Source organism: Sebastes fasciatus, chromosome 21, assembly GCF_043250625.1.
Source record: "Sebastes fasciatus isolate fSebFas1 chromosome 21, fSebFas1.pri, whole genome shotgun sequence".
Lineage (NCBI taxonomy): Eukaryota > Metazoa > Chordata > Actinopteri > Perciformes > Sebastidae > Sebastes > Sebastes fasciatus.
In genome coordinates this window covers 17,120,702-17,142,090 of record NC_133815.1, presented here as the reverse complement: position 1 = coordinate 17,142,090, position 21,389 = coordinate 17,120,702, and the positions used below count along the sequence as shown (strand labels likewise).

Below are 21,389 nucleotides of genomic sequence, written 5' to 3'. Positions count from 1 at the left end.
GATCAAAATAAATAATATGGATGGAAAGTTATTTCTTTCAGTTAAATCAAGATAAGAAAGTTGATTTTGCAACAAGGAGGAAAGACTCAAAGTTATCGCTCAGGTTACATTATAAAGACTAAAGGCAAACATTTTGTATTCATATACTTATCAAAGCACAATGCAATTGTACAAAAGGATGACCTTAGAAAACTATGAAGAAGAGTAGGCTACACACATTTTTTTTCCCTCACTTACATGGGCGGGGTAATATTCCTGTTTCTTAACCACTTCAATGTTTCATCTATTTTCTTTAAAACAATATAGACTAAAGTTAAGAGCAAACCATTCCTAATGTACTAACCACCAATTATTTGTAAATGTATGTATGACTTTAGCAGACTTGGAGAATGTGTGTTTCAGAGAGTATTCATACAGATTAAAATGAGTGGGAAATAACAATTAAGGTTATGCTAACAAAACTGACGTTATTTTGGTTTTAGTTAATTAGGCTAATGGCATAACCTTTGGTAATTTGATATATATTTCGTTATTTTTGTGAAATTTTATTTTTAATCTTCCCAGTTTACATAGTTATTAAATAACACTTAAAAGTCGGATTGATAGTGTTGTTCAAATACATTTTTTGTTATATTTGTTGAAATTCTTATTACATGGCTTGACATGACTTGACGTGGGCTTACAGTTTGCGTACAGTTTCCAAACACAGCATGTTGCTAACAGGTTGTTTTGTCACATTTGTTGTGCTTCTTAATATTTAACCTCTCAAAGATTGTCAACTTATTATTAAAACTGATGCTTTTGACATAGTCACTGTGAGCAGATTTAAAATATTCACAATACACACTGTACAATGAAGTTTAATATTCACCTGAGTTTGTGGACGTTTCGACTTAAACCACCTGGAAGACATGAGAGAGCTGTCAGAATAATTATTGTACTGTCTGTTTCAGGTTAAATAAATAGTGTACTGCCAACAGACAGTAAGGACTGATTGGAGACAGACATAATTGAATGTGCATCAGTGGAAAGAAAATCAAGATTGAAACTAAAGTTTTGTCAAAGTCAAGTCGCAGAAATGAGCAAAACTGACAGATTACATACTCATCCATGCCCTCAGGGTTACCAACATAGGTTTGGTTGAAACTTTATTGCCAGAAACTGAATTAATTTACTAATTTACTTACCAAACACAGATAGCAAGGCAGATGAGTATGATGACAAGGATCCCTCCAAGAGCTGAACCCCACTGTAGCGAGCTGACAGAGCTCTCTGTTCATAGAAACACAAAACCAGGTGACGAAAAAAAAAAGGATAAATGTAGACATGTAACAATACAGGTGTAACCATTATTTGTATAAGGTCATTTCATAAAAAAAACTAAAACAAAACAAGTGAAAAACAGAAAAGAGAGGAGAGCAGATTAGATTAAAATAAACAGATTCAGTTCAGTTCTACATTTACCTGCATTATTCATCCGTGATGACTGATTACCGAGATCATTTGTGGCCACACAGTAATAATCTTCTATATCTGCCACAGAGGTCACGTGGAAGCTGTAAAAGTCTCCTTCAGATACATTGACAGGTCCATCTTTGCTGGTCTTGAACCAGGTGAAGCTGACGGGAGGATTGGCTCTGCTGGAGCAGGTCAGGTTCACCAGGCTACCTGCTGACACCAAACCTGATGGACTGATGGACACTGAGGTGTCTTTGGGAGCATCTGAGGAAAATGTGAGATTCACTTTATTCATTAAAATCATCCCATGAATCATCATGTGTTGACAGGATCCAATAACAAACACTTATTATCTTACATGAAACATTGAGCGTCGTTCTCTCCTCTGCTGTCTTGACGTCTTTTCCTTCATTTACAGGATATCTGGCTGAACAGGTGATGATGAATCCATCATGTTCGTCTGACAGAGTGAAGGTCTTCTGGATTTTAGTTGTGAAGGTTCGATCTGTGTTTTCCTCTATTTTGTTGTGAGGGTCTTGCTGGAGAGTCCAGGTGAGTTCAGGAGGGGAGTGTGGACAGGGAGTGAAAGCTGAGCAGGTTATAGTGACAGACTGCTTCTCCTTCAGATCACCTGAGATCTCAATGCTGGGCCTCGGAGGAGAATCTGGGGTTTCAAATCAAACACAGATTGTACTATAAAAAAAAAGATCATGATATATAGAACTCTTTTTAAAAACTAAAGCTGACACAGAAGGTGACAACCTTGTATTGAAAATGCATAAAGTATATAAAGTTTGCTTTTTAATATCCCAAAATTCGACAATTTTAATGTCAAACTGTAACAACAGAATCAGTGTTTAATCAGAATTTAAATTCATGGCAAAGTGAAAAACCTCCAAAATTAAAAAGTTGGAACTTTAACTTTTTATTCTAAACAATAACATTATAGACTGACTGATAAAAAAACAAAGCTCTCTTACCTTTGACTGTTATTCGAAGAGGATCACATTCAGCTGTTGCCCTGAATGGTCCGTTCTCAATTCTGAAGAAGTACCAGTCTGTGTAACTTGTGTTTACAATGGAAAACAAAGTGGTGCAGTTATTTTGACTCAGGTCTCCAGTAAGACTCATTGGATAGATATTATCCATCCTGCTACTGTTGAAAATCACATTATGTGGTTTGTTGGCAAAATATTGGCTATTTTTAATCCACACTCCGAAGGTTGATCTTGTGCTGTTGAATTCTTCTTCTGATTTAACTCTAAAGTTACATGAGATTTGCAGACAAGATCCACTCAGTGCTTCCATCTCCTTTGGAGCAGTAATGAATAGGGCTGACTCTTCGGGACAATCAGCCAAAGCACCTGTGAAACAGACTCATGATGAACAAATTGTGGAGCGAAATCTGCATGACAGAGAAAGTTCATGATGCACAAACTGTAATTCAGCAGCAACATGATTGGCCCTTTTAACAATGTCAGTCTGAAACATTTCACTTTGCAGACAGAGCATGAACAGTTGAAAAAAATAACGTCTCCAAATAAAAGTGATTGAACAAACAGCTCACCTGAAACTAAGAAGACGCTCAGTAACACAAAGGCTGTCACCATTTTCACAGACAGGACTGAAATGACACTCATCACCTGGATTTGATAAAAAGTTACTTTTCATAAAACATCTTTTAAAGGGACTGTTTGTAACTTTCAGAAATGCTTGTTAACAGCGACACCTGTGGCCGCTAAGTCAAAGAAAGTCAGCGTCGGGCTTGTGCTTGTGCTCTTGCTTGTATTCGCGCTTGTGCTCGCTCTAAATAGACATAAACGAGCATCGCTCAAAACAGTGAGGCGACACGCGTCAGCTAAAACCACAATATCACTCTATCTTTCACCTGCTTGGCAGTAATGTTAGCTGGCGAAAGTTTCTCCATGAATCAATGCTGATTCTAATGTTGGCTTTTCCTACCTCAGCCTCCCGACCGCGGCCGGAGGGAACAGGGGAGACACCGGCACCCGGTCAGAGACGATAACGTAACTCGCTGTGGAGCCCCGTCACTTCACAAGACACGGGAAACTTCTGTTGGTCTGGAGGAGCTCCAGCATTTGTTTCTGCACAAACGTCCACTGTACATTCGCTAGATATTCTCAGAGCTACGAAGTCTTCTGCAGTGTGTACTGTGCGCGCATGCACGTGAGATTAGAGAGAGCTGAGTGAAGGCAAGCAGGCAGAGGAGCAGAGGAGAAAAGTCTCCGGACCTGGAGACCAAAGCTAGGGTCTCCCCCGCGTACTACGACCGCGGCCAACACTGTTTTGCAAGACGTGCTTCACTAGATATAACTTTGCGGTTTTGGTGCTTCCGTGTAGTTTGTGTTGGAGTCTGAGTCTGAACAGCGTAGCCACACACGAGCGCACATGGGACACCGACCCGGGTGATTTATACGTTTAAGAAGTTACAAACAGTCCCTTTAAACGAAGCATTCATGTTCTTTTAAAGCCACCTCAAATTAATACATTCAAACCAGGAACTCTCCGTGTACAACCAGGTGTTACTGTGTTATAATAGTGATCAATAAGCTCTGCAGAGTTGAAAACAGTTTAAATATAAAACGATCCAGTGTGAGTTTATGATGTTTCTGCTAAAACTAAACCCAACAAATAAAAGTACAGTTCATGAAAAGCAGCAAAATAAAAGGAAACTCTCAGAGTTAAACATAAAAGCAGTAACATGTTACCTTACCAAAGGAGCCGGCAGCTAAAATGAAGAAACAATTGGTTTTAAAATCAGACAATTTGTGGATGTCAGCAGAACTGCAACAGACCCAGTAGCTACCCGACTTCCCTGCTAAGCCGTTGTGATATAAAAGCAAATATGAAATGACTGAAATACTGCAGAAAAAGAAGAAGACTTCACTCCTCCTGCTCACATCCTGTGAGTGAGGAAGTCATCTTTTGAGACAACTTGATCTTATCAGGGTGCAAATTACTTTTTTATTTTCAAAGATTATTTTTATCACATGACTCTCAGCAAGCCTGTATGACTTATTAGGGGCCGAACAGTTATGCTGCTGGTCCCTCTTGTTTCTGTCGATATTATCTTCTCCTGTAGTTCTTGGAGACTACTAAGACTACTAAACGTCATCATGCAGACTCGTCCGCCATTACAGTCTCGTTGTTTATACTTACGCTCATGCGACCGTGGTGTAGTTTATTTATAGCCTAATGTTAGCTTTTTACTTCATAAAAGTGGTGTTTATTTGTGGAGATTATCTTGCTGAACAAAACGTAAAGAATCATAAACATTTGTTTGCCACCGAGCTTATTTTCTGCAATAATCCAAAACCCAATGTAAAAATCCCATTGGCTTTTTGTCGAGGGAACCAGGGCGATGCTAACTTCCTGGCTGGCCTACAAAAATACGTCATCACTGGAGCACTCTATAGAGGGAGCTTTATTACGAGTAGTTTATTTGTTTGGTACTGTTTTGTTATTACAAAGGAGGAGGATTTGAGTCCATCAGTACAGATAGCCAGTGTTCATCATATCAGATCATATAACCAAAGAGTAATTTATTATACAACAAACAGCTGTTTCTTCTGTTGGAAAAATCAGATAATACAAGTTAATACGTAGCAGCTGTTTACTGTGTTAATGCTGTAACCTTGACTGTTAGCCAACAGAGATTTATAATGTAGATCTGCATGTCGTTTACTATCAACTATCGAGTGATCCAGTTAGTTTAGATAAAGGTCTAGATGTACTCATGCTGAATTTCTTCATTTTAAACATGCAACTTCTCAGTAATGTTAGCAAATACAGAAGTGGTGAAGTGGTGAAGTGGTGAAGCGGTGATGCCTGTTGTTGAGAAGGTTAAAGAAGTTTGTTGCCGTCTTGGTGCAGACTATACGGAGCCTCTTTGTTAATATTTTATTACCTTTATAAAGTATAGCTGCAACGTAACCCTCGGCTACAGCTAAAACAAAAGCAGTCTGTATGTAGTCTAACTATTTAGCTTAGTTTGCCACATATCTTAAAATGCTTGTAAACTAAGCACCTGGCTGAGACAAAGCAGCTCCTCCTCCCCCTGTTCATAATCTACTTATTCCCCCTCGGTCAGATCCTACGCCACTTCAACCTGGACTTCCACTGCTATGCTGACGACACTCAGATCTACCTCAGCACCAACACCCCCCACAACCCACCGCTCTCCCACATCAACTCCTGCCTCTCTGCAATTAAAGCCTGGATGCAACAGAACTTTCTAAAACTCAACAGCGACAAAACACAACTCCTTCTCATCGGCTCCAAATCCACCCTCACCAAAACCAACAACCTCACACTCAACATCGATGGCACTTCTGTTTCCCCCTGCCCCCAGGCACGCAACCTTGGCGTGATCTTTGACTCCACCCTCTCCCTCGAGCCCCACATCCGCCAACTGGTCAAAATATCCTTCTTCCACCTCCGCAATATCGCAACAATCCGTCCCTCCCTCACACCCCCTACAGCAGAGACACTCATCCACGCCTTCATCTCCTCCCGCCTTGACTATTGCAACTCACTCCTCTATGGCATCAGCAACACCTCCAACTACAACTGGTCCAGAATGCAGCTGCCTGACTCATCACCCACACCAAATCATGGCATCATATCACCCCAGTCCTGAAAGACCTTCACTGGCTCCCCGTCTCCCACCGGATCTCCTACAAAATCCTGACCCTCACCTACAAAGCCCTCCACCAACTTGCGCCCCCCTGTCTCTCTGAACTCCTATCCCCCTACCAACCTCAACGGTCCCTCAGATCCACCTCAGCTGGTTTACTCTCCACCCCCAAGTCCAAACTCCGCAGCTTTGGGGACAGAGCATTCTCCAGGGCAGCTCCCAAGCTCTGGAACTCACTCCCCAATCTCATCAGAGACTCCGATTCCCTCACCACATTCCAGTCCCGCCTCAAAACACATCTTTTCTCATCTGCTTACCCATAGCCCCCCCCCTCCCACTACCCATCAGTCCGTGTGTATGTATGTGATTGTGCCTGTGTATGTCGCTTTTTGTCGTTCGTCTCCTGTCTGTCTCACACCGTTTTCCCCCTGACTATGTTAAAGCGTCTTTGAGATCACTAAAAAGCGCTATATAAATCTAATATATTATTATTTATTATTACAAGGCTGACGTGGGAAATGTGAAGCTAAAATGCACACTTCAATATTTGTTTATTTATTACAAGTCATTTTGTCGTCGCAATACTGAACAATGTTATCGCACATCTCAGATTTTACTCGTATCCTGCAGGCCTACACTCAGCTTAAATCCAGAGGAGCAAACTGACAAGTCAAGTTCCTCAGAAAGTGTGCCACGTCAAAGAGTAAATAGTCAATAAGTGAAAAATAAACACACTTCTGGACTGAGGAAGACGTTTTGTCGCTATGACGATCCTGCAGAAGGACTTGTCGATAAAACCCAGCCAACCAACTTCCCCTTTTTACTCAGTTCTCAGCTTTTTCTCAGCACTCTGTTCATGACTTGACCAGTTTACATCTCACCACTTCACTTTGGCTGTGAGGTGTCTATGTTTCCTTGTAGAACTGAAAATAATATTTATTAACACCAACATCATGCCTCAACTTATTGTAAAGTGTATTTCACACATGTAGGTAGCACAGAGTTTATGATGACTTGTGCACAGTCTGTATCACTGCTGCTCTGCATTGCCGTGCTGATGAGAGAACCTCAGTGATTAAAACGCTTTGTTCACTTCAAATGCTTTTAGTGCTTTTAATTCAGCAGGCTTATACACACGTATATACAAAAACATGATATATAATACTACAATATAATCTTGTAGTACATTGTTAATGTGTGAACTGCTTCTTCTCGTGTCACTATTTAGAATAGTTCCCTATTAAGAGCCTTTTTCGGACTTATACTTGCACTGATCTGATGTACAGATTGCTCATCGCACAGCAACAGTCACATGAGGTCAGTTCACACATATGATTTATTATATCTTGATGGCAAAACTATTTGAGCTGCAGTGTGTGGAGGATTTGAGTTCCCCTTTATTTAACTGTGGCCAGTGAAGATTGCATTTTCCTCTCCAGTGTCTTTTACTACAATAACTGACATATAAAACATTTTGTATAAGTAAAAAATAAAGGTATATAAAGGATTTGTATATTACAAATCCCACCCAAACATGATCACAAAACAACACTCATTTCTTCTTCACTTGAGCGTAGAGATCCTCTGGGACGTCAGCAGCCTGTCTTAAGCTGCTCGCTGTCTGGGACACGTTGACCTGTGCATACAGCGTATCCTGCTGCTGTCCACCGTCCTGCTCCGAGGCCGAGGACGGTTCAGGTCTCCGCTTGGAGAAGTCGATCTCTCCATAATGGATGTCTCCTTCTGTTTTGCTGGCTGGCATTTGAAGAGTCAGCTCGTCACCTCTTTGACTCTGTGAGAAAAAAGGTATTAAAGGTGTTAAATGATATGTCTAAATAGTAATTCAGGTTAAATTAGTTGATGCTGCTAGATTACAGTGCAACCTTTAATATTGTTGTAAAGTACTTCTAGACTGGCTGAAAAATTACACTAAATTACAACCCTCACTAGAGTCAGGCCATATCTTGAAAAGTAGGGGATATGCTGATGATCATTATTCAGAGTGGAGTCCCTCAGGGTTCGATTCTTGGGCCTCGATTATTCAACCTCTGTGTGCTTCCACTAGGCCAAATCATAAAAGTAAAAAAGACTGCTTATCATAGCTATCCAAATAACGTCCAGATCCAAGTAAATAATATAGATGGAAACTTATTACTTTCAGTTTAATCAAGATAAGAAAGTTGATTTTGCAACAAGGAGGAAAGACTCAAAGTTATCGCTCAGGTTACATTATAAATACTAAAGGCAAACATTTTGTATTCATATACTTATCAAAACACAATGCAATTGTACAAAAGGATGACCGTAGAAAACTATGAAGAAGAGTAGGCTACACTAATTTTTTTTTTCTCACTTACATGGTGGAGGCGGGTAATGTTCCTGTTTCTTAACCACTTCAATGTTTCATCTATTTTCTTTAAAACAATATAGACTAAAGTTAAGAGCAAACCATTCCTAATGTACTAACTACCAATTATTTGTAAATGTATGACTTTAGCAGACTTGGAGAATGTGTTTCAGAGAGTATTCATACAGATTAAAATCAGTTAACTCAGTTACTGAACACTTACACCTTGGAGTTACTATAAATATATAGTAGCTAAGAACTAATCTCCATGTAAGAAACTGTTTTAATGTAGTGAGGCATTAATCTCCATTTATGTATAATAACAGCTGGTGCATATTCCTCCTGTTCTTAAATCTTTACACTAGCTTACAGTAAGCTATAAAATACATTTTAAACTGCTGCTGCTAGTTTATAAATCATGTCAAAATGTGTTTCTGATATGTGTGAAGAATACAAATGTTGACTTTTAGGAAGCAGCTAGTGTCTCGAGTCAGAACCAAACTCTTTTAGCTATCATGCTGTAAACAGATAGAACCAGCATCCTGTTGATAATGAATGTGATCCAACTTTAGCCAATTTCAGATCTAAACTTAAAAAAAAGCTAAAAGATTAATATCTGTGTGTTTTTTTTTGAGGATGATTGCTTACAGTTGCATCACATTTGTCATGCTTCTTATTATTTAACCTCTAAAAGATTGTCAACTTAGTATTAAGACCGATGCTTTCGACATATTCACTGTAAGCAGATTTAAAATATTCACAACAGTACAAAGAAGTTTAATATTCACCTGAGTTTGTGGACGTTTTGACTTAAACCACCTGGAAGACATGAGAGAGCTGTCAGGATAATTATTGTACTGTCTGTTTCAGGTTAAATAAATAGTGTGCTGCCAATAGAGAGTAAGGACTGATGGGAGATAGACATAATTGAAATTGCATCAGTGGAAAGAAAATCAAGATTGAAACTAAGGTTTTGTCAAAGTCAATTCACAGAACAGGTGCAGAAATTAGCAAACCTAACAGATCATATACTCATCCATGCCCTCAGGGTTACCAACATCGTTTTAGTTGAAACTTTATTGCCAGAAACTGAAATAATTTCATTAATTTACTTACCAAACACAGATAGCAAGGCAGATGAGTATGATGACAAGGATCCCTCCAAGAGCTGAACCCCACTGTAGCGAGCTGACAGAGCTCTCTGTTCATAGAAACACAAAACCAGGTGACTAAAAGAAAACAGGTTAAATGTAGACATGTAACAATACAGGTGTAACCATTATTTGTATACGGTCATTTCATAAAAAAAAACAAAAAGAAAAACAAGTGAAAAACAGAAAAGAGAGGAGAGCAGATCAGATTAAAATAAACATTCAGTTCAATTCTACATTTACCTCCATTATTCATCCGTTGTGATGTCTGACTACCGAGATCATTTGTGGCCACACAGTAATAATCTTCTATATCTGTCACAGAGGTCACCTTGAAGCTGTAAAAGTCTCCTTCAGCTACACTGACAGGTCCGTCTTTGCTGGTCTTGAACCAGGTGAAGCTGACGGGAGGATTGGCTCTGCTGGAGCAGGTCAGGTTCACCAGGCTACCTGCTGACACCAAACCTGATGGACTGATGGACACTGAGGTGTTCTTGGGAGCATCTGAGGAAAATGTGAGATTCACTTTATTCATTAAAATCATCCCATGAATCATCATGTGCTGACAGGATTTAATAACAAACACTTATTATCTTACATGAAACACTGAGCGTCGTTCTCTTCTCTGCTGTCTTGACGTCTTTTCCTTCATTTACAGGATATCTGGCTGAACAGGTGATGATGAATCCATCATGTTCGTCTGACAGAGTGAAGGTCGTCTGGATTTTAGTTGTGAAGGTTCGATCTGTGTTTTCCTCTATTTTGTTGTGAGGGTCTTGTTGGAGAGTCCAGGTGAGTTCAGGAGGGGAGTGTGGACAGGGAGTGAAAGCTGAGCAGGTTATAGTGACCGACTGCTTCTCCTTCAGATCACCTGAGATCTCAATGCTGGGCCTCGGAGGAGAATCTGGGGTTTCAAATCAAACACAGATTGTACAATAAAAAAAAAGATCATGATATATAGAACTCTTTTTAAAAACTAAAGCTGACACAGAAGGTGACAACCTTGTATTGAAAATGCATAAAGTATATAAAGTTTGCTTTTAAATATCCCAAAATTTGAGCATTTTAATGTCAAACTTTAACAACAGAATCAGTGTTTAATCAGAATTTAAATTCATGGCAAAGTGAAAAAAGTTGCACCTTTCACTTTTTATTCTAAACAATAACGTTATAGACTGACAGATAAAAAACAAAACTCTCTTACCTTTGACTGTTATTTGAAGAGGATCACAAATAGCTGTTGCCAGAAATGGTCCGTTCTCAATTCTGAAGTAGTACTTGTCTGTGTAACTTGTGTTTACACTGGAAAATAAGGTGGTGCAGTTTTTCTGACTCAGGTCTCCAGTAAGACTAATTGGATAGATATTATTCTTCCTAATACTGTTGAAAATCACATTATTTAGATTTTTGGCAACACGTGTGCTACTTTTAATCCACACTCCGAAGGTTGTTCTTGTACCGTCAAATGTCTCTTGAGCGTTTATGTTACTACTAAAGTTACATGGGATTTGCAGACAGGATCCACTCAGTGCTTCCATCTGCTTTGGTGCAGTAATGAATAGGGCTGACTCCTCAGGACAATCAGCCAAAGCACCTGTGAAACAGACTCAGGATGAACAAATTGTGGAGCAAAATGTGCATGAAGAGAAAGTTCGTGATGCACAAACTGTAATTCAGCAGCAACATTTTTGGTCTTTTTAACAATGTCAGTATGAAACATTTCACTGCAGACAGAGCATGAACAGTTGGAAAAAGTAACGTCTTCAAATGAAAGTGAATGAACAAACAGCTCACCTGAAACTAAAAAGACGCTCAGTAACACGATGGCTGTCACCATTTTCACAGACTGGACTGAAATGACACTCATCACCTGGATTTGGCAAAAAGTTACTTTTCATGAAACATCTTTTAAAAGAAGCATTCATGTTCTTTTAAAGCCACCTCAAATTAATACATTCAAACCAGGAACTCTCCGTGTACAACCAGATGTTACTGTGTTATAATAGTGATTAATAATCTCTGCAGAGTTAAAAACAGTTTAAATATTAAATGATCCAGTGTGAGTTTATGATGTTTCTGCAAAAACAAAACCCAACAAATAAAAGTAGAGTTCATGAAAATCAGCAAAATAAAAAAAACTTCCCTGAGTTAAACATAAAAGCAGTAACATGTTACCTTACCAAAGGAGCCGGCAGCTAAAATGAAGAAACAGTTAGTTTTAAAATCAGACAATTTGTGAATGTCAGCAGAACTGCAACAGACCTAGTAGCTACCCGACTTCCCTGCTAAGCCGTTGTGATATAAAAGCGAACATGAAATGACTGAAATACTGAAGAAAAAGAAGAAGAAGAAGTCTTGACTCCTCCTGCTCACACCCTTTGAGTGAGGAAGTCATCTTTTGAGACAACTTGATCTCATCAGGGTGCGAATGACATATTTATTCTCAAAGATTAATTTTTATCACATGACTCTCAGCAAGCCTGTATGCCTTATTAGGGGCCGAACAGTTATGCTGCTGGTCCCTCTTGTTTTTGTCAATATTATCTTCTCCTGTAGTTCTTGGAGACTACTAAGACTACTAAACGTCATCATGCAGACTCATCCGCCATTACAGCCTTGTTGTTTATACTCGCGCTCATGTGACCGTGGGGTAGTTTATTTATAGCCTAATGTTAGCTTTTTACTTCATAAAAGTAGTGTTCATTTGTGGAGATTATCTTGCTGAACAAAACGTGTAAGTATCATAAACGTTTGTTTGCCACCGAGCTTGTTTTCTGCAATAATCCAAAACCCAATGTAAAAATCCCATTGGCTTTTTGTCAAGGGAACCAGGGCGATGCTAACTTCCTGGCTGGCCTACAAAAATATGTCATCACTGGAGCACTCTATAGAGGGAGCTTCATCATGAGTAGTTTAGTTGTTGTGGTACTGTTTTGTTATTACAAAGGAGGATGGTTTGCTGTTACCTTGACTGTTAGCCACAGAGATTTATAATGTAGATCTGCATGTCGTTCACTGTCAACTATCAAGTGATCCAGTTGGTTTACATAAAGGTCTAGATGTACTCATGCTGAATTTCTTCATTTTAAACATGCAACTTCTCAGTAATGTTAGCAAATACAGAAGTGGTAAAGTGGTGAAGTGGTGAAGCAGTGATGCCTGTTGTTGACAAGGTTAAAGAAGTTGTTGCCGTCTTGATGCAGACTATACGGAGCCTCCGTGCTATTATTTTATTACCTTCATAAAGTAACGTAACCCTCGGCTACACAAGCTAAAACAAAAGCAGTCTGTATGTAGTCTAACTGTTTAGCTTAGTTTGCCACATATCTTAAAATGGTTATAAACTAAGCAGCTGGCTGAGAGAAAGCAGCCCCTCCTCCCTCTACTAGCATTACCTGCAGGCAGTGCTTCTAGTTTTACGTCCTTTTGGCTCCTATTTTTGCATAGAAAGAATTTAGGAGAAGAAAAATAATGATGATAAAAATGTGGCAAAAAAAGCCCAACCTTACAGAGAGGAAACAATTTTCATGTTCATTTCTGCAGTAATTAAAATGACTGTATGGTGAAAAGGGATACACAATACATAACAAAACAAGGTCGATGCCTTGTCAGAAATAATCAGAAGATATCACGAAACAAAATGACACATAAACATGTCAAAACTAAATGTAATCTCGTACAACATTATGAATATGTGTGCAGAACTGCTTCTGGTGCCATGTTTACTATCCTTTGCATGTCATCATTTTTTACTATAGCTCCCTATTTAAAGCTTTGGGACTTTTATTTGCACACATCTGGACATATGAATAACAAATCACACATAAACAGCTGCGTGAGTTCAGCACACAAATATGTATTTATTTTTATTTTATTTTATCTTTATTTAACCACATAAGTCAATTGAGAACCAATTCTCATCTACAATGATGACATGGCCAAGAGGCAGCAAGACATTAGAACAGGGGTCTCCAACCTGTTTCCCTCTGAGAGCTAATTTGACAAAATGAAAGTGGCTGAGAGCTACTCAAAGCACCAAGTCTGTCTTACTTTTATGGTCCTTTAATAACGTTTCAGCCACCGCAGTCATCGCCTCTATTACAATTCTTTCATAGGTGAAGGTTTTTTTTGTTTCATTAGGATGTGCGCCACTAAACGATGGCTCTTTGCTTCATCGGCCTTCTTTGGTAAACAGAGACTGTCGTCTTTTAAGGATTGTTTTTGGCTCCTTTCCCTTCTTTGTTCATAAACTGCTACCAGCCGGAAAGTCCCATGAAAAGTTGCTGTGGACTTGGCGCTCGACGATACATCTTTTACTGACTAACACGCTCACACCGCAAATGTGAGACATACCGATTCCTCATGAAAATAATGTATTTTTTGCCTTTTATTGGCCTGTGGTCATTGTCAAATCCGGTCTCTGTATGTTATGGCGTTACAAACCTGACAGCAGCCTAACTAGTTTAATTGACAGCCGATAGGCATATAATCATTTGGTCTCAGAATGGGGTGGGTTGTCTGTGAATTTGATTGGGTTGTAATTTAAACAGTTTTACAAAGAACTGTTAGCGAGCCACTCAGAAACGGATAGCGAGCGAGCTACTTGTTGGAGACCCCTGCATTAGAACATAGAACATAAATACGACTACTGCAATAAAACAGACAAAATTAAAACATCACAATAAATACAGTATATACAACAATATATATATATATATAATATATATATATATATATATATATATATATATATATATATATATATATGTGTTGCAGAGAGGCAAATTCAGAAGCAGGTGCAGCGATCAGAAACTATCACTTGTAATGAGTCATTAAAGGAGGGTAACAGAATAAGGGTGTGGAGTTTTAGCATCTTTTGCAACTCATTCCAGTCACTAGGAGCAGCAAACTGGAATGAGAGACGACCAAAGGAGGAATGACCATACTGAAGAATTTGCTAGAATGTAAATTGCAGTTCCTGTTGTAGATATTGAGTAGTGACCGGAGGTATGGAGGGGTTTTGCCAATGATAGTCTTCTGGTCTGACGCCTGCTATAGAGGGATGGCCAGTTGACTATAGAGAATACAGGTTACAGTGATGAGTGTTGAAAGGGACACCGGTGACAAAGCGAATGGCAGTATGGTAGATGACGTCCAGTTTATTGAGATGATTTTTGGAGGCGAGTCTGTAGATTAAGTCACCATAATCCAGGATTGGGAGAATATGTTGATAACTGACATTGAAAATCTGCAGGATGTGAATGTTTTAAATTTCTCTCCATTGAACTGTAGGCAGCAAAGACAACATTAAGGCACATTAAATATGAATTGTACACAAATATATTTTTTGTCTTTTAACAAGAGCACTCATTTTCTCTTCACTTGAGCGTAGAGATCCTCTGGGCCGTCGGCAGTCTGTCTTAAGCTGTTTGCTGTCTGGGACACTTTGACCTGTGCGTACAGCGTATCCTGCTGCTGTCCACCGTCCTGCACCGAGGCCAGTTCAGGTCTGGTGGAGAAGTTGATCTCTCCATAATGGATGATTTCTTCTTCTGTTTTACTTGCTGGCTCTTCAGCAGCCGCCTCTTCACCCGTTTGACTCTGCAAAAAAATAATCCAAACAGGAAGTGTTGTGAGGTGAAGCTTCAGCTGGATCCTTCCATGTTAAATAATTACCGACACTGCGTCAGGTAGACTCTACAGCCAATGTGAAGAGACGTAAAACATTCAAAACACAGGCCTGCTGTAGAGGGAAGTTTAGTATGGTCTCACCTGAGTCTGTTGTGCAGTTGCATGTGATGACTTTAAACGCCTGGAAGACATTAGAGTGATTATACTGTATACTTTAGGTTCAGCATACAGTGTGCCAGTAAAGTGTCAACACAGGTGGGAAACAGATATTATTGAGTCATCTGCTTTGATTTGTGACACTTACCAAACACATACAATCAGGCAGATGAGTGCGATGAACCCAACGATTCCTCCAATAAACGGCCCCAATTCAAGAGAGCCAACTTCACCTTAAGACAAGAAAACAAAGCCAATATAAGTGACTAAAAAAGTGTTGAATGTTGACGTGCAACAATATTGATGCAGCATCGCGGAAGTCCCACTTTTTACCTTTCATAGTCAGATGGATCTCTCTTGATGTTCCATTACCAAGCTCATTTGTGGCCACGCAGATATAAACTCCTCCATCAGTGACATTAAAGCTGTAAAAATCTCCTTCAGATACATTGACAGGTCCGTTCTCGCTGGTCTTGAACCAGGTGAAGCGGATGACAGGAGGATTGGCTCTGCTGGAGCAGGTCAGGTTCACCCGGCTACCTACTGACACCAAACCTGGCGGACTGATGGATACTGAGGTGATTTTGGGAGCATCTGAGGAAAATGTGATAGAGATGTGAGATAAGAGAGTAGCACCAGAGCCGTGAGAAAGGAGAATAATCGTGGAAACACTGGTTGTCTTACATGAAACATTGAGCGTCGTTCTCTCCTCTGCTGTCTTGACGTCTTTTCCTTCATTTACAGGATATCCGGCTGAACAGGTGATGATGAATCCATCATGTTCGTCTGACAGAGTGAAGGTCGTCTGGATTTTAGTTGTGAAGGTTCGATCTGTGTTTTCCTCTACTTTGTTGCGAGGGTCTTGTTGGAGAGTCCAGGTGAGTTCAGGAGGGGAGTGTGGACAGGGAGTGAAAGCTGAGCAGGTTATAGTGACAGACTGCTTCTCCGTCAGATTACCTGAGATCTCAATGCTGGGCCTCGGAGGAGAATCTGGAATTTCAAATCAAAGACAGATTGTACACTGAAAAACACAGCAACAACACTAAGAGTCTACAGCCACGCTAGCCTCTCTGTGAGGCTAAACTTCAGGTAAACGCTAATGTCAGCGTGATAACACGCCACAATTATAACATGCTGATATTTACCAGGTATTATGTTTACCATGTTCACCATCTTCATTTACTTTGTACTTGTTCTCTTCTACATTTGAGAGCAAAATATTGCACTTTTTACTCCACTACAGCTATACACCAGCTGTACTCATTACAGATTAAGATTTTATATATATGATAAGTAGGGCTGTCATTCAATTAAAATATTTAATCGCGACATGATTGATCGCAAATTAATCTGACATTTTTATATCTGTTCAAAATTTACCTTAAAGGGAGATTTGTCAAGTATTTAATACTCTTAACAACTTGGGAGAGGAAAAAATATGCTTGCTTTATGCAAATGTATGTATTTATTACTGGAAATCAATTAACAACACAAAATAATGACAAATATTGTACTGGATATAACATCAAAAAATATGCTCAAATCATAACATGGCAAACTGCAGCCCAACAGGCAACAACAGCTGTCAGTGTGTCAGTGTGCTGACTTGACTATGACTTGCCCCAAACTGCATGTGATTATCATAAAGTGGGCATGTCTGTAAAGGGGAGACTCGTTGGTACCCATAGAACCCATTTTCAATCACATATCTGGAGGTCAGAGGTCAAGGGACCCCTTTGAAAATGGCCATGACAGTTTTTCCTCGCCAAAATTTAGCGTAAGTTTGGAGCGTTATTTAGCCTCCTTCGCAACACGCAACTATGAAATGCTCTAATGATAAGATTATATTATATTTCGGGGTTTGTGATCCCATATAAAAAGAGCAGTGTTTGTTCAGAGCTCCTTGTCATCAGACCACCAAAAAGACGTTTCCCTTCTAAACTTCTCACATGGTTTCATTTCAATAATTGTTTGAGACAAAAAAAGGCAAAAAACTCTCCAATATTTCACAATAAAGCACAAGTTAGAGAAAAGTCCGAAATGTCAACACAGATTTGATTGACAGAAATTTGGTTTTACTCCTTTCGTCTCCCTTTAATCAGATTTGACCCTTTGGAGGGGAAACAGAAAAAGTAAACTTTGACTAATCAGTGTAGATTTTGTCCATCACTGATGGTATATATAGTGAAAATAACTCAACACAGGACACTTCCTCTTTCTTTAAGTTTGAAATGCAAAGTTCAAGATGTAGCTTTCTCATGCGACTAATAATAGCAGCGCACACAAAATATCCTATTGATATGCAGGAAGTGTATGTTTTTCAGTCAGACATTCAAGCCAATGACTCTCTAGGCTACTGTTGCTAATCCTACAGTAGATATTTACAGGTTTATTCATCTATTATTCAGGTCATTTAAGGTTAGGTTCAACTGATTTCACTTTTTATTCTAAACAATAACATTATAGACTGATATAAATCAAAATGATCTTACCGTTAACTGTTATATGAAGAGTTTCACAAGAAGCTGTTGCCTTGAATTTTCCGTTCTCAATTCTGAAGTAGTACTTGTCTGTGTAATTAGTGATTAAATTGGAAAATAAAGTGGTGCAGTTTTTCTGACTCAGGTCTCCAGTAAGATTCATTGGATAGATATTATTCATCACGCTACTGTTGAAAATCACATTATGTGGTTTGTAGGCAAAATATTGGTTATTTTTAATCCACACTCCGAAGGTTGTTCTTGCACCGTCAAATGTCTGTTGAGCGCTCATGTTACCACTAAAGTTACATGGGATCTGCAGGCAGGATCCACTCAGTGCTTTCATCTCCGTAGGTGTAGTAATGAATAGGGCTGTATTCTGACAAACAGCCACAGCACCTGTGAAAGACTCATGATTAACAGTTGTAATGTGTAAAAAAAAAAAACTCCAGGAAGCCAAAATGTACTTCAGCAGTAATATTTTGCATTATGTTTTTTTTTTTTTTTTTTACACTATACAGTTTTTGTAATAATTATTTTGTATTGGTTTACAACAACAATCCCCCACGAGCCAAACCTGTCCATATCCACCAAAAGATCTCCAAATAACAAAGTCAGTATTAACACAGTGACAGAAAATACAGGTTGTAACATTCACATGAATTTAGAGGAAAAATGTTTCTAAGTCTAAATGATTCAAGTAAAACGTCTCCAAATAAAAGAGACTGAACAAACAGCTCACCTGAGACAAAGAGGACACTCAGTAACACGATGGCTGTCACCATTTTCACAGACTGGACTGCAATGACACTCATCACCTGGATTTACAAACACAATAATGCAGTATTACGAAGCATTCAACATGCTGCGTACAACCACAATTTACTGTTTGTCACATGTAGCCTAAGTAAGTAAAACCAGTAAATAACGTTGTCTTACCAAAGAAGCCCACATCAATAAAAGAGCGACGATTAGATGCTTTGGTTGTTGGCTAATGTGAAAATGGTTAAATGTATGAACAGTTCAACAAACCAACTTCCCTTTTTAGCTGTTGTAATATAAAACCATGTCGACTTCCTATGATTTAAGAGCACAGAGCAAGAGCGGTTAGGTTTCTCACCTCATATCCCATGAGTCTATATGCTCTATAATAAGAACAATAACAAATTTGATTTACAAGAAAATTAATTAAAAGCAGCGGTAAACAGGTAGGTCTTTGTCTTGGATTTGAAAGAAGTCAGCATTGTCTCAAGTCTTTGCTCTTCTGGCAATTTGTTCCACATTTGAGCAGCATAGACGCAAAAGACACCTTCACCATGTTTAGTTTTAACTCTGGGAACGGCTAGTAATCCAGAGTCAGCCGGCGTTAGCGCTCTGAAAGGTTTATACTGGGTTAGGAGATGTGATAAATATCTAGCACCTAAACTGTTGAGTGATTTATTGACAAGCAACATCATTTTGAAGTTGATTCTGTGTGAAACTGGTAGCCAAGGGGCCTAATGCAGGAAGCGATATACAAACATATTTTCAAAAAAAGATTTCGCAGCCACAAATTGTTTGTCCATTGCATGGAAACAAAAGTTTTATATTTGAGGAACATTAAAAAAAAATGTGAATATCATATAATAAAATTTAGATTATTGTATGTTTTAGAATAATTATAATGATTGGATCATTAAATTTGTGGGCGGCTAAATAAATCCTATTGGTCCATTGATCCCTATTAAGACTATAAAAACCCTTGGATGATATTAGGTGGATTACATACTGCTCTTCAATGCTTTTTTGAATTTCCTGTAAATGCCAGTACTGACGCTCTGGAAAATCACATATTTACTTTGTTTAAGTTTATTTAACAGTACCATTAACGGTAGTAATATAGGCCTACAGTGTATGTCTGTTTCAATGTTTGCCCATATACAGTGTAGGGGGCGTTACCTCTGCTAATATATGACCTTATAAAGTGTTTAGGGGCATTATCTATGCTAATACCTGACCTTATATAGTGTTTAGAGGGCGTTATCTATGTTAATACATGCCCATATATAGTGTTTAGGGGGCATTACGTATGCTGATACCTGCCCATAGGCCTATTGTTTAGGGGGTGTTAACTATGCTAATGCAGTAATAAACAATCTGCCACACGACTCCAATTTATGATTTATTTATTTTTTCTCTAAACAGAAGATGTAAGCGAAAATATAAGAGAAATTTAAGAGAATATTGTGCATGAGGCTCAATGTAGTGATTGTCACGGCCGTGGCCATGCTCTGGCTTATTTCCTAGTGTCCCCTGTGTTCCATGTCCCCGGCTTGTGTATGTGTGTGTGTGTGTGTGTGTGTGCGTGTGTGTGTGTGTGTGTGTGTGTGTGTGTGTGTGAGAGAGTCTCTTCCTGTCCTGCAGTCAACCTTGGCCCAATCTACCTGCTCACCTGCTGCCAATCAGCTCGTTCGTCACCTCTCCTAGCTCCCTGCTCTGCACACACCTGTGATCAATCCACTCGTCAACTCCTCACTATTTCAACCCTGGCTTTCCTTCCTGTCCTCGCCCAGATCATTATCTCAACTGCCGTGGTAGCGACGCTCTGGCCAAGCGTAGTAAGTTAAGTTCCTTATATTCTTAACCGGTACTTTATTTGTGTCTGTTTTTTCCTATGCTGATTCTTTTTGCCCTGTCGGCCTGCCTGCTTGCTCTCCTATCTGCTACCCAGGTGCAACCTCAGCCTACGCCCATCACTCACCCTCGTCCAGCCTTGTCACTCAATAAACTTTCTTAAAACTTCACCAACCTCCTCGTTACAACCCTGGCAGCAGCATTCTGAATCAGCCGAAGCTCTCAAAGCTGTAATAGTAATTAATAACATATCAATAGATAAATATGGTTCTTCTACTACTTGCCATTTGATCCTGATCTTAAGGATTGTAGCAGACATGTACTTACATTGGAGTCAGTGTGTTCTCCTCAGTGCAGTCGTTCAGTCTGATCAGGTCGAAGCAGAAGTCACAGTGCAGCATAAGTCACAGATCAGTGAGCTAGGATGAAACGATGAGAGGAAGGAGGAGTTAATGGAAGGATGATCAAAATATCACTCCTGCTGTTCCTGCAAATAAAGCTATAATTCACACACTTTTCACACATTTGTACGACTACAACCGTAGCAGAATGTGAAAATACCACAACTTCCCTTAATGTACGAACCAATAATCAAATAAAAGTATTCTAAATAGAGAAGTGACACATTCAGAGTCATAATGAGGAGCTAGTGGCTTTACTGGTTTAGATTGAGGATAGCTTGCATGTACCGCAGTGAGAAGGAAAAGAAACTCTCACTCTCTTTTATTATTACATACAAAAGGAACTTTATATATTGTGGATGCATTTATTGAATATTGTTCATATTGAAATGTGATTACTAGGATTATTAAAAGGTGCTTAAAAAGTTTAAATTACAGAACAGTAAATAAATGTTTAAATCCAGGTACAATGTCGTCAGCTTTTCACTGAATAAA

General features: G+C 39.1%; 2 protein-coding genes across 2 annotated transcripts in view; both read right to left on the bottom strand.

Annotated features, from left to right (window-relative positions):
* Positions 1–11,910, bottom strand: part of LOC141759483 (myelin-associated glycoprotein-like) — a 31,619-nt gene extending 19,709 nt beyond the window's left edge. Inside the window, exons 1-4 of the mRNA XM_074621594.1 lie at positions 11,794–11,910; positions 11,408–11,483; positions 10,818–11,207; positions 1,817–2,122 (exon numbers count right to left, since the gene is read on the bottom strand). Of these exons, the coding sequence (XP_074477695.1) occupies positions 1,817–2,122; positions 10,818–11,207; positions 11,408–11,480 (769 nt within the window). The 5' untranslated portion in view covers positions 11,481–11,483; positions 11,794–11,910. The remainder of the gene's footprint in view (positions 1–1,816; positions 2,123–10,817; positions 11,208–11,407; positions 11,484–11,793) is intronic.
* A 2,735-nt stretch (positions 11,911–14,645) lies between these two features.
* Positions 14,646–20,802, bottom strand: LOC141759490 (myelin-associated glycoprotein-like). The gene is made up of 8 exons (XM_074621602.1): positions 18,820–20,802; positions 18,623–18,698; positions 17,893–18,279; positions 16,085–16,390; positions 15,719–15,994; positions 15,549–15,609; positions 15,386–15,425; positions 14,646–15,196 (listed from the first exon to the last, which is right to left on the bottom strand). The coding sequence occupies exons 1-8, from the start codon at positions 18,832–18,834 to the stop codon at positions 14,981–14,983; spliced, it is 1,377 nt and encodes a 458-aa protein (XP_074477703.1). The 5' UTR covers positions 18,835–20,802; the 3' UTR covers positions 14,646–14,980.
* Positions 20,803–21,389: the final 587 nt, after the last annotated feature.

What these genes read in the sequence shown, in the direction of transcription:
- LOC141759490 (XM_074621602.1), bottom strand. An exon ending in GAAAGGTAAAAAGTGGGACT is followed by an intron (nt 15,610 to 15,718) that starts TCCGCGATGCTG and finishes CTCTTGAATTGG; the next exon opens with GGCCGTTTATTGGAGGAATC. An exon ending in CAACTGCACAACAGACTCAG is followed by an intron (nt 15,197 to 15,385) that starts GTGAGACCATAC and finishes ACGGGTGAAGAG; the next exon opens with GCGGCTGCTGAAGAGCCAGC.